At 44.0% G+C, this 13,261-nt stretch overlaps 1 protein-coding gene across 2 annotated transcripts in view; it reads left to right on the forward strand.

The window, feature by feature from the left end:
• nkain4 (sodium/potassium transporting ATPase interacting 4) overlaps positions 1 to 13,169 on the forward strand; it is a 42,839-nt gene extending 29,670 nt beyond the window's left edge. Inside the window, exons 5-7 of one of the 2 annotated variants that reach the window (XM_030117771.1) lie at positions 1,711 to 1,771; positions 9,739 to 9,823; positions 10,966 to 13,169. In XM_030117771.1, coding sequence (XP_029973631.1) covers positions 1,711 to 1,771; positions 9,739 to 9,823; positions 10,966 to 10,975 — 156 coding nt within the window. In that variant the 3' untranslated portion in view covers positions 10,976 to 13,169. The remainder of the gene's footprint in view (positions 1 to 1,710; positions 1,772 to 9,738; positions 9,824 to 10,965) is intronic. The other variant, XM_030117772.1, reaches the window with a different exon arrangement.
• The last annotated feature ends 92 nt before the right edge of the window (positions 13,170 to 13,261 follow it).

Below are 13,261 nucleotides of genomic sequence, written 5' to 3' on the forward strand. Positions count from 1 at the left end.
GCAAACGTACATGAATATTAACTCATGCAAACACACACTTCTACTGGGGGGGGGAAAAAAAAAAAAAAACCCTACCCACATACACATGGATGCCCCTGGTGACACAATGCAATTGAAAAACAGGGTGTGCCCCCTGCTGTTAACACCATCTTGTGTTTGACACTGGCTTTATACATATGCTAATTCACCTCCATTTCTCTGCCACTGTAATGGACGGGGTGAGACCAGCAATTAGATCCTAAACGGAAAAAAAATCCAGCTCCAGAAAAACAGAAAGAGTATTTTTATTATATTGTATTTCTCCTACACACAGTCACTGTCTTTTTTTTTTTAAATAAGACCTGACACCTGCGTTTAAATCCTGACTGGGACTTTTTGTATATACATACATTTGGAGCGACTTCAACAAAAGCAATGCAGGCATGGAAAATGGAATAAGCCCCAAATGAGTGAGGAGAAAGACCAGCGGCGCACGTTATCTTTGTTCCATCTATAATTACGTCGGCCAAGTTAAGGTACAGACCGAATGGGTGTAACATAAATAGTCATCATCACACGCAGTCATTTCCCCCCTGGGTTCTGTGTTTGTGAACTCGCCGTCTGAGGAGGGCAGCGTGCCCGCCGCTGTTTTAATTGGCATGGCGGAGTGCCAGATGATGGATGGATGGATGGCGAGACTCGCTGTGTCTGTCTCTGGGTCCATGACAGCCATCTGCCACTTCCAGGAGCTATTCTCACTGCTGTCTGCCCACATGTGTGCTCTGTCTGCTACTTTGTAGTGTGTTTGTGGAGAAAACCAGGATTCATATCGGCCTGGAAGGTGAAGAAACACACATCCAGTCATTTCCAAGTGTAAATGTGTCTTTTTATTTGTGCCACATCTTTGAAAAAAAAAAAAAGTATTGTTGTTTGGTCTCCTCCCATCCTTTAAAGATGTATCAACTGTAATTAGTTTCTACTTTAAGGTGCATTCTTGAGCAGTAATTGCAAGATTCACATCAGCTTTGTAGAGATTATTCTGCAGGAAATTGCTGCATATTTCTTGAGGGCAGTGTCCTGTTGTGGGTAACATTTCAAGACTTTCTTACACAGACCTGTAGAGCTGGAGGGAAACGGAGAATTCGTGAATTTGTCACACACCTGATCCCGTTCGAACTGTTGAGTTTTTATCATTATAGAATAAGAAAAAAGAATTAAGGGTGCATGAATAATTTCATAATTGGTGGATCATTTTGAGGATTTGCGGTGCCACACTGGGTTCTCGGACAAATGTCAGACATCAGGTAGCGGGTCCACATTCTTTCCGAGAAGCAATTACAGTAAATGTTGAAAACTTTAGACAGTTTAGACAGTTCATATTGACAGTTACAGTATAGATTAAAATTAAGGAAAAAAACTTGTTTAACAGTCAAAAATGGTCTCAAAATGTTCTAAAATGATTTTTGCATGATATCTTTAAGTGATTATTTGATTTTTAAAACTTGCTGGCGGTTATGTTTGTCTGAAAGTCATTGATGTGGTCTTTTCAGCTCTCGTATTGAATTATCCGCCCACAGGAGAATCCCTGAGAACACACGTTTTATCCTTGAATTATCTATTTTATCCATGGAAGAAAACACACAGCTGCTTGAGTGCACGCAAACACACACACACACACACACTGCCGGCTGTGCAGGGTCTAACCTCTCTTGTTTGCTTGTGTGTTCACAGCTCCTGGGGTTCGTATACGCCTGCTATGTTGTCAGCGCTATCACTGAAGAGGAGGACAGCTGTGAGTGACACACATGCACACACACACACACACACACACACACACGCGCGCGCGCACGCACACACACACTTACTCTAAAGGAGCCTTGCAACAATAAGTGAATCACACCCAAACCTACTCACACAGGAAAAGGGAAATGCCCGAGATGAGGAGAAAACAGCTAGATGTTTCCTCATCTCCTCCTTCCCCGTCCCACCCCGCTCCCCCTCTCCTCCCCCTCTCCTCCCCCACACCAGCTGGGTCCTCTCACTTTCTTTCCCTCCAGAACCAAAGGAGCCATGTGTTCCCTCTCCACACCTCCTTCAGCCCATTCTTTCCTTTCCCTTTCACATCCACACTCGTCTCCTGCTCGCGTTACGTGTGGCCCGCTCTGCTGTTGTGAACCAGTTATTTGCTTTTTTTGTTTATTATTTTGTTTTTTGTTTTTTTTTTAGTACTGGAGCTTCTACTTTTCTCACTTTGTCTTCTCCATGAGCTCTTTGTGTTGTTGCTTCAGCTGCCTGGTTCAGACAGGTCTTTTTATACTCCATGCATCTCCATCACTGTTTTGCACACACACACACGTGCACGCACGTGCACACCCTCCTTGTGTTTGGAGCTTGTCAAACATGCAGACACTTGGTGTGAAGTGGCTTCACGCTGTGCGAGTCCTCGCTGTGTTTGCACTGCTGCATCTACTCTTGATTACCGAGTGCTACAACCAGGAGCAAGATCAGACTTCAGTTGTCAGCCGGAGACATGGCCGGGGTGTTAATGTTGTTAATATTGTGCCGTCTGTGTGAGATCTTCAACTTTTGAGCGAGAATTCGACTGAACTCGCACACTTGTTTCAGGGATTAAAGGGTGTGGGAAAAGACGGCACGGAACCAAGACACGAGACATCGGAGACGACGAGGGAAGCAAAGGTGGACAGTTGTGATAAATGACCCAGCTGCTGTGACCTCGTAGGCAGCAGGTCAGAGGTCAGAGGTCCTGCTGGAGGTTAGCCAATCAGAGGTCAGGAAGCATTTGATCTGAGGGTCAGTGGGAGTCATAAATATCTGATTAGCACAGCAGTAACTCTCCGGGATGTACAGCTATGCCCACACGCGCCAGGGTCTGCCTTTGAAAGTGTTTTAGCGCGGCGTTGGAAGATCAATGGACGATGAAAGCTTGGATGTCGACGAGTCGGCTGAGAGGGTGAGCAGTCTGATCTGGGCTGTGAGGACTCCTCACTGCTACAGTGATCTCTAATCTGGACTCTGGCTTCACGTCTATTTTGTCGACATCTGTAGACAGTGACTACATGCACTAATTGCATCTGAAACAGCAGACTCTTGTAGTTTGGGGGATCTTTGATGTGGTTTCTGTGTGTGATCCTGCAGACAAGTCCTACAGAGGCCGAGTCAGTGCTTAGGTGGTCACATACCAGAGACTCAGTGGCTGTGAGTGGTTAGCATCACCACCCAGCTGCCCCACCCCCACAGCCCACGATCGTGCCATTTAATCACCAGCTAGCCTGAAGGAATCCCTGGAAGCCAGTACTATTTCAGCCAGGTTGACGGGAAAAAAAAAAAAAAAAAAAAAAAAAAACCCTCTTACTCTAACAACTTTCCTCTCATCCTTTTGATTTGGGTGACCTCTAAGCTGCAGTTGCTCCCTTTGATTACTGCAGGCATAGTACGGGTTTTTAGAAAAACAACAACACACACACATATTGTCCATACTGAAAATAACAACACAGCAACAAGGAAGGGGGAAAAAAGCACTGGGGTGAAATGAGAACATGGTGTGAGTTTTATTGGTTTTAATAATCTGGTAGTTCTTCTGTGATCCATGCTGTGCCAGAGCGGAACGCTGCAACATCGCTTCCAAGTGCAAGGTCTTTGTTATTGTAATCAGCCCTGTGCCTACACACACACATGCACGCACGCGTGCACGTACATTGTTCATTCAGACACAGGTGCACAGACACACACACACACACACACACACACACAAACCCAGCAAAGGCACTTTTCTGCTCTCATTTTCTCCTTCCATTTGATGTGTAGATTAAAGCAGGTTCCTGCTCTCGGCTCCATGCTCAGCATCTCTCCTCCTACTCACAACTTTTACCTTCTGTGCGCTTTTTCCCTCGTTGGCTTCGTTTCAGTTCCTGGTTTCTTCAGGAGAACATGGAATAATTATGAATCACAATCCCAATTTTGATGCGGTAAAGATATCCGCTCTCTCACCCCCCTGCATCTCTCAGCATCTCCTGCTTTTGAGCTTTAATGAGGTGTGCTTGTAAGAAGTTAGAGGTCTCTGGTCACTCGTTGTATCAGCCTCATTAAGCGACTCGCTGGTCAATAACTCCCACAGCTGATTGCACCTCGCTGAGAAGAGAGGGGTAGAGCGAAGCCTCGGGAGAGACGGAAGAAAGGAAGGAGAGAGGGAAGGATGGGAGCAGGAGGGGAGAGGAGGGAGGTGTTTATCGGGAGCAAGTCAAGAGCGGAAAAAGGAGACGAGGCAATATGCGGGAACAAACAACACAAGACAAGATGAGCTTTTCACGAATAAGGAGATAAGACAGGAATTCCTCTCACGCCGAGCACTCTCTCACTCTCCAGGGAGAGGACTGGGTTAGATTTGAGTGCTCAGGCTTGCGTGAAGAATCAAATAAGCACACACACGTACACACACTCATACACACACATATACCTGTTTCCTCCACCTTAACCTCACCCTAGTTAGGTCAACCTTCAAAACATATCTTCACCTTAACATCTAATCATTTACATTATGAGCACCTGATTGTTCTCATTCTACCGAAGCCTATAATATCAAATCAAACGCACACGTTGTGATTTTTCTTGTAGGCTCACGCTAACATCACGTGTTGCTGCTGCTCGCCAAACTCTAGCTCTAAAACCTTCATAATGCTTCATGGATGCTTGAATATTGTCACCACAAGCACAGCAAACCCCCCCCCCAATGTGAGTATGCAAAGTAATGGAGGTCCCCACAAAAGAAAATACATGTCTACACGTGCACGCATGTACGCGCGCCCATGCAGGCTTGCACACGATAATGAAACCTGAAAGCCATGTGAGGCCCAGAGCTGATGGTATATGATGCTTGTTATTTGACTATTGTGTGTTCTTGGCTTCTTCTGAGTGTGTGTGCGTGCTTTGTGTGTGTGTGTGTGTGTGTGTGTGTGTGTGTGTGTGTTGAATGGCTGTGTGTGACTGTGTGAGTGGAGGTGTATGTGTGTGAATTTGTGACAGAGTTATCTGCGGTGAGCAGGCGCACCAGCAGAGTGAGTGGTGGGGAAAATCCTCTTTGTAAAGTAGGTCATGGAGTTAGCCGCCTAGCTCTGGGATAAGCTTGCTTTAGCTTGTCTGCTAATTATGCTGCCGCCCTCTGTGCTGAGTCACATCCGCAGAAAATCCTCCGCCGCAGACAGAGACCAGAGGGATGGATGGATGGATGCAGGGAGGTGCAGGTGGCAATATATCCCCAGGTTATGAAATAAGAGTGAAAAGGTCAGAAAAAGCACAAAACAGGATTTCGCTGCCGTAACTGCGAAACATTTATGCTGTTTTGTGTATTTATGTTTACGCCTGGAAGACATTTGTACAGAAAAATGGTAATATTGTACATACAAATATATTAGCTCTTTGTTATTCTGGTTTGTTTGAACTGCTGCTTTTCTAACTGAGAACAAATTGCAGTAACTTCTCTTCAGAGTTATGAATAACTTACTAAAGGGTATTTTCTGCAGTTTAATCAAGTGACTCTGCATTTGGTACCAACTTCTCTGGCAGTAAGGACTTTGTCAAATGTCTAAAAACACAAAGTTATTGATGAAATCAACAATTGTTTAGTTAAATAATTATATTACGGTCAAAGCTGCACGTCTGCACAGATCAGTGAAGAAAGGCTGCAAAGGTTTGGAATTGGAACTCAAATTGGTTATGAATTAAGTGGTGTGACTGATTGTTGTGGAAATTCAGCTTCTCTGGTGTTGAGACTGTCTGTGTGATATTTATTTGTATTGCATGAAATCAGAGAGAGTCGGTCGCATGACGCACACTGCAGTGCATGAGAGATTCTCTGAAGTCACAGAGGGTGAAACGTCCTAATAGAGGGAAAGTTTAGACGGGAGGTGGACACAGATAACGCTCCATGGCTGGATGATTAAGAGAAACCAAGAAAAATCTATATAAGTGCGTTGCTGTTAAGTAGGGATTTAGCAGTGCCAGGTACGACTCCCCCAGAGTACAGAAGTGCAACGTGAAGAGGCAGATCCATCAAGCACCAGCATACAGGAAGCAAGGTTATCACAGAAGAACGTCACTGATGATTAACATAGAAGTCACAATTAAAACAGCAGGATAAAATTCCCTTTAAACCAGCGCTGGAAAGATTACAATGACCGCATGAAGGTGTTTGATGAATCTACAGTTCGTTCTGCAGAATGACAGCGACCACAAACATGCAGCCGGAGCTGCTTCTGAAATCAGGGAGTCCGTATAGTGCAATATTTATGATTCATCATGACGCTCAGCCGCCACTGCTTTATTCTCTTCTGGGTCATCATGGGACACTGCAGCCAGTCCTGGCTGACTGCGAGTGAACACGGCGAAGATCCTGGACAAGTTGGCTTCTGAAGTCCACACATTCTCCATAACAACATGTTTGTTCCCTCCAAAAGCTGCGAGAGAAGATTGACATTGTTCTCCCCGCTTGGCCCTTTTACCCTATAAAATATTACAAATAGGACCACATGAAAATAAACTAACACATATATGATGCTGGTGTGTTTGTGGTTGGATATTTCTACTTCCATTCATTGTTGCTTTTTTCTATCCACAACATGGGAACAACTTTTTAGCAATTCAGCCTTTTGCAACATGTATTTTACAAATATTTATATCACAATGATGACGATATGCCATACTGAAAACAAAACCAACTTTATTCTTTGACTTGCCACCCTCAGAAAACACACTGTTCAAGCACTGAGCTCCAGATCACTCTGCCGTCCACTGCAGCACCGGGCAGCAGTGAGCACAACAAGACTGACAGTCCAATTAAGGTTTACTTGATGTTGAATGACAAACTTGAGATTTGATGCAACGTCAGTGCAAACAAAGTTTTCAGGCTTTGCGGAATCGTTCTGCGTGCATGGGTGATTTAGTTTGAATGCACTTTCAATCAGACATCCCTACACTTTTTATATGCAGAACAACTGAGCAGAAAACAGCTCAACTGGTCTTTAAAGTAAATGAGTCGCCCGTATCGCCATGATGATGGCGGTGTAATGGTGTGTGAGAGTAGAAGAGCAGACGTGCCAAGTTGGAGAGAGAGAGTCACTTCTTCCAGCAGTACAGATCGGCCCTGCAGTCCGGCTTTATCTGTCTGCTGTCCTTATCACGCTCGCTGTTTTCGTCTGCTGTCTCGCCTTCGTTTTTCTGGATCTTTCCCACCCTGGTTTATTCTCACCAGTCACCATTTCTTCCCTTTCTGTCTCTGGTTTTCCCCCTTTTATCTTTGCGCCTGTGTTTCATTTCAGCAGCAGCTCGCCCACTGTATTCACACACACGGACACACACACGGACACACACACTCTCTCACACACAGTGAAGCGCCGCTTCTCGCTGTCACCGGCTCTCGCGGTTCGGCGCTCGTCTACTTTGAGCCGTTTCCACTTGAACTGAAACGTAATCGTCTTACATTACTGCTGCTCGTTTACAGGCATCACACAGTTGCCTTAACTGCTGACCTACATACCTTTCATTTCTTTGATCTGCACTCACGGGGAGAAATCAGCTCGCTCACTCTGCTGTAGAGAAGCCCATCTCACCTCTCTCACCTTCGCAGAACCGCGCACGTCAATCAGCCGCTGGAAATCTGTTTCCAGTCATCGGCAGGTCTCTCATGCTCGCAGTGTCAGTTCGCACCGTCGTTTTTCAAAGTAATCATTGAAAAAAAGAGCTTGTTAGGGTAAAACAATTAATTTGTCCAGAAGTTGATCAGAATAAGCCGCTTACAGTCTACCGCCGGTTCCTCCACTGAAGATTTTTCACATGACTTTTGAATGTTGCTTCAGTTTCTCTGACTCTTTAAAGTCACCCAACATGTCCTGACCTGTTATAGGAAGTCTTTTTTTTTAATTATTATTAATTTGCCAAAAGCCTCAAACCTGATGTAGCCTGATTCTCACCCATTTTCCTTCACTGTACTGTATGTTGTTCCTCACCAGAAGATGACGACGAAGCCCAGTTGGTTGTAAACAGGAAGCAGCAGTTTATCAGTTTTAGTAAAACTCCTAAGAAACACTGGAGAAGAGCAGTCATTTATCTGTATGCAATCATTTAAAAGCTAGAGACAGAGGAAAGGCTTGAAAAGGATCCAAGATGAACGATGATAATTGTGTTCCTGCAGTTAAAGAGGAAAAGAGCAGAGCTGCTGTTACAGACATCTTCCAAACCCAAGGAGATATTTTATTTGTGAGGCTCAAAACTTCCTGATATGCCGAAGCTGCACATGAAGAGCCTGGATTTAATGTCCAATAGTGGCATTTATTACAAATAGTACAATATCATTGTTTATTGTTCAACCATATAGCTGATACAGATACTCACACACACATGCACACACATAATCTGACAACTACAACCAGTTTAGAGCCAAGAGTTAGCCGGAGAACTCTTCTCTATGGATTTCAGGAAGACGCTAACAGAACTGGAGACTCACAAACAGAGCTGTTTTTTTTTTAAAGATGAAATGTTTGTTTTCCCAAATCTCAAATTCAGACGAGGGGAGGGTTGAGGCACGAGTAGACAGTAATCCTCAGCACAGGAACAAAATCGAGTCACGACAGGGAATCCAGAAAAGAGTCAAAACACGAAGGAAACTCTGTGTAGAAAAAGGCTGTTTCGCTTGTCGCAGGGAACAAAATAAACTGGAACAGACTCACAAGGCAAGGTTAAATACACAAGACAGGTAGACGCAGATGAAAGAACTGGGAGGGGAGGCTAACATCAGCTCACTGAAGGATGCACACTTGATGAACCGGGTTATTTTATTATGACAAATCTGAATTTGCTTCTGTGATGTTCATTTTTTAATCCCTACGACGAAGCTCACGATTTGTGGTTTTTCTTGTTGCATTGCACAAACCTTCAAGTTTTAAAAGCATAAAAGTGAAGTTTTTCCAAGTCAAAACACAGGATTCCAACAAGATTGAGGCTTGGGTTGTCTTTTTTCTAATTCCACTGCAGCCCTGCTGACATGTGAGACTGACTGGATGATGGATGGATCCAGAAACTGACACTCCGGCGGTCGACATTGCCTAATTTAGCCTTACAGTAGTTTCCAGGGCTGAGCTGGTTTTTTCCTCTCGTGATACAGAAGGTTCCAAAACATGCAGATCTTTTCCACATGCGCTCCTTGAAGTTAATCTCTTCACCCCCCGTCACCGTCAGTCTCGCCCTCTCCCCCAGCCTCACAAGTCGCCGGCCTTTTTCCTCCATCTAAAGAAACCTCTCTGCATCACTTTGGGTCCGCCGTGTCCGTCTCGATCCCGGCTGACACGACGCGCGTTGGCTCATCTCGCACCTCGCTGTGAAAACAAGCAGAGGGTTGAGCGGTGGCTGAAGGTCACCTCTGTTTCTAACAGCTGTTCCTTCTCTTCGGCTCCAGGCAGATGCACAGATGAGACAAGAACAAAAAAAAGTTTAAATACAGAACAGTGTTTGCTTTTTTTTTCTTCTTCTTCTTTATTTGTGGACCTTGTCAAAGTAAAAGCTAAAAAAAAACACATAAACTCGCACTGTTCTTGGCAAGCTTCCCAGCTTTTAACATCCCCGCTGCATCTGTTTCCACCCTGTCCTTTGTTTTCATTTCACTCCTCACTCAAGCTGTTTTATCGTTCGTTTGATCACGCATGTCGTTTTATTTACTTTTGTTATAGTCTGTCGTTTTTATTTTCTTTTCAGTTGATTTTATTGGTGGATTTGACCCATTTCCACTCTACCATGTCAATGAGAAACCATCTCATCTCCTCTTAAAGCCCATGTACCTGTAAGTATGAGTGTGTGTGTGTCATCCCACTGTCTTTTTCTCCCGGTTTTGTGAACATTAACAATACTGTTTATTTGTGTTGCATCTTTTGAACACTTAACGATAGATTCATATAATCTGGCGGTGTTGAGGGGAGCTAAGTTTTCTTTTCACCATTTTAGTTCTAGTTATGACAAGAAATATTAAGGTGAAAAAAGTGCAATTTAATGAAAAAAATGTCAGAAGATGAGCTAAACTTCAAAAGACCTGATCACTACAAGCACCACTTTTTTGCAATACAAGGCTAACATTATGTAAAAAAAAAATTAATAAATTGAATTTTCTACAAAGTGGATCCAAAGTTAATTTTCATAAGAGTTTTTGAATATTTGTTGCGAGTTAGTTTCATTTAACTTCAGAGCCTCTCTTGATGAGTTTAACCCTGAAACTGGCTCTTTAAAAACAAAAATAATACCTGACATAATGAATTGATTATTCATCGTGACCACAAATGGCTGCTTTGGTCCCTTTTTGGGTTTGAAGTTACTTAATCTGGGGCAATATTTAAAGTGGGCTTATAAAATCACAATCCCAGGTTTTCTTATCCAGTGAAAGGGTGAACTGTGGCCCAGACTGTGTGACTGGTCCGCGGAGGTTCTCGGCACTGGATGGCAGATATTGCGCAGAAGGGGGTTTTTGGGAGAGGAATCTAGAGATTTAGGTCATGTCTGGAGAGTAAGCTACTGTCTGAAACATGCTGCATCCTGTCAGACTGCTTCGTGTGCGTGTGTGTGTGTGCGTGCAGGAGTGTGTGTCCATGCCAAAGACAGTTATTGGTAGAATCATATGAAGAGAAACACACAAAATTCGCTCTAAAATTGGGTTGATCAGTCAGGTTGGGCAGAGAAGTTAATAACAATAAGCCAGGAATGTCATGTAATAATTCTCTGCCAACATGAAATGAATATTTTATTAGCTTCTTGACAGTTTAATCAGCTCCGTCTCTAATGGGAAGGAGGAAGTTTTTGTCTCCCCAATCTACTGGGACTCATATCCTGAATAAATGCTTCCAGGGTGTGTGTGTGTGTGTGTGTGTTCTGAGGACAGTTTCTCAACAACCGCTGATCTTCTGCCTTCTCTTCCCGTGTTTCCGTTCTCTCCAGGTCTACGTAAATAGGATGCAGCGCGGCGCCGTTACAGCAAATTCCCAAGAAGACTGTTTGGCTGTCTGCGACACGAACCTCCCAGCGCTCGTCCGCACACAAGACGCTCGCCTCTTTTCTGATTCCCCCACTTTAAACATGTCATTTACTGGTGTGCTGCCCAGAAAAGCCAACATTTCCCAACAAGGGTCCGTTGTGATGAGGTTAGGGAAGAGGGGAATTACAGTGTAACCAAGTGTGTATTTAGGGATATTTGTGTGTTTAGGGAAGTATCAGTACTTTGTGTTGGGCTCTCGGCCGGCGCCCCATCGCAGTGGCTCACACCCCCCCAGGACTGCGACTGGATCAAACATGTACAGCTAATACATTCTTTGTGTGTGTAATCAGGGACTGCCCGGTGCTGCCGGTCTGCGGGGCTGCGTCTTACAGGACTCAGTGATTTAGCATATTATTGCGGGTTTGGCTCAAATCTCGGCCGGAGGGCTGAATTACAGCGGAGCCTGTGGAATGAGCCATTGTGTTGCTGCCTGTTTACTTAGGGCCGGGATCTGTGAGCATAAATACAGGAGCCGGAGCAGGAAGAGGCAGGGGAGGGGAGAGGTGGAGGGTGGGGAGGGACCGCAGCACCAAACTTACAGGGGCATCTGTCAAAAATAGAAAATGTAAATAATGAAGCTGGAACGGGGAGAGGGAGATTTTCTTTTTTTTTCTACCTAGCTTGAAATGTGAACTATCAAGAATGCAAAAGAGCCTGTAAGAGGTGTTCAAACACCAGAAATGGCATGCAAGTCTTACTTTTATTTCTGGAGTCTTGTTATTGTGAGTTTTTTTTTTTTTCTTCACACAGAACAGACAGTATTTCTGAAGTGTCTGGTGTTCGGCTTTGCTTTCACTTCAGCTTTTCACAGTCTGCTGACAGATCTGGTAAAGGGTGCTGACGACACACGCTCAAGCAAAGGTTACGTTAGGTTACGTATTCCACTTTGAACAAACAATAGGAACTTGTTTATTGTTCTTATGGCTGGCTGGGTGTGGAGGAGCAGAGCCGCGTTGCCCCTCAGTTAAACAGCCGAAGCCTCTTCATGGTGATAGTTGTGATTGTTTTATAGCATGTGTATCATACAAGAGAGAGGGTGTCGAACCAGCATCTTTGACCGACTGTGAGAGGAACTGCAGAGACTGAAAGAACTGAAAGAGACGCTTTATTCCAAGCGTTTTTATCCTGAAGCGCACACACACATGGACCATTTCTCTGTCACTGATTGGCTGCACTTTTTTGATCACTCCTGGTCTTCCAGGACAAAGTCAGACATTGTCAGATCCCCCTGCTGCCTTACTGTTTGTGTGAATCACTACTGCCCCCTGGTGTTCAAAGTGTTCATGTACAAGTTGCAAGGCTACCGAGCGCCTGCAGCATGTTTGCTCCCTCCTAAATGTCTTCTTCAGTTACTTTCTTTTTATGTTTCCTCTGTTAGTTCTGTTCAGTTTCAGGTTTACTATATAAGTCACTGAAGTGTGTGCAAAGTTTTCATTACTGTGTGGACTGAAACAAAATAAGTATTCTTGTCTCAGTTCTTTTTTGATCTGTTTTTCTATTGTTTGCACCAAGATATTCAGAGTGTGTGTCTGATTCCTCTTTGATTTAAAAATGCTTCACTGCCAGACGGACAGCCTGTAAACTGTTATGAATGAAAACCATCCGACCACTTCTGCAGGCTGATTTAACGCAGGAAACCACCCTGACTGAACCGGCCGCCTCTCCGTCGGAGAGATGCAATAACTTACGTCACTATTGTCTTCATGATTTAAAATTTTACACGCGATAGATGGTGTGTGGGTGAACAGAAACACAAAGCACCTCATATTGTAACATAATCAGTATTAGTAGTTATACACTGCTAAAGTCTTTATGAAAAAAAAAACAACAACTAGTCTTCCTCTCAGTGCAATACAGGCTTTTACTGACTGATATTAGTTGAGACCTGTTATGGTTGTTTGTGTGCTAGTCTCCACTGAAAATAGTCCACCTCTTGTAGATAATCTTTGTATAGAAAGTTGAAAACTGTTTTTTTTTTTCTTTCTTTTTGCATCCGGTGTCGCTTCAACCCAACATGACCTGATTGTGTAATCCTATTTATCCAAAACTGTGCTTTGTGTTCATGTAAATAGGTGTTTGTTAATAAAAGAATGTGCTCTTTTACTGACCCTGTTTCCCCGTCGTGCACGGAGCTTTGCTGTGCTGAAATGCAAATCTGACACGGACGATGCAGAAGTGGAACAGCTTCAAACGTTTATT

The sequence above is a fragment of the Salarias fasciatus genome, chromosome 20 (genome assembly GCF_902148845.1).
Source record: "Salarias fasciatus chromosome 20, fSalaFa1.1, whole genome shotgun sequence".
In the NCBI taxonomy this organism is placed as follows: Eukaryota; Metazoa; Chordata; class Actinopteri; order Blenniiformes; family Blenniidae; genus Salarias; species Salarias fasciatus.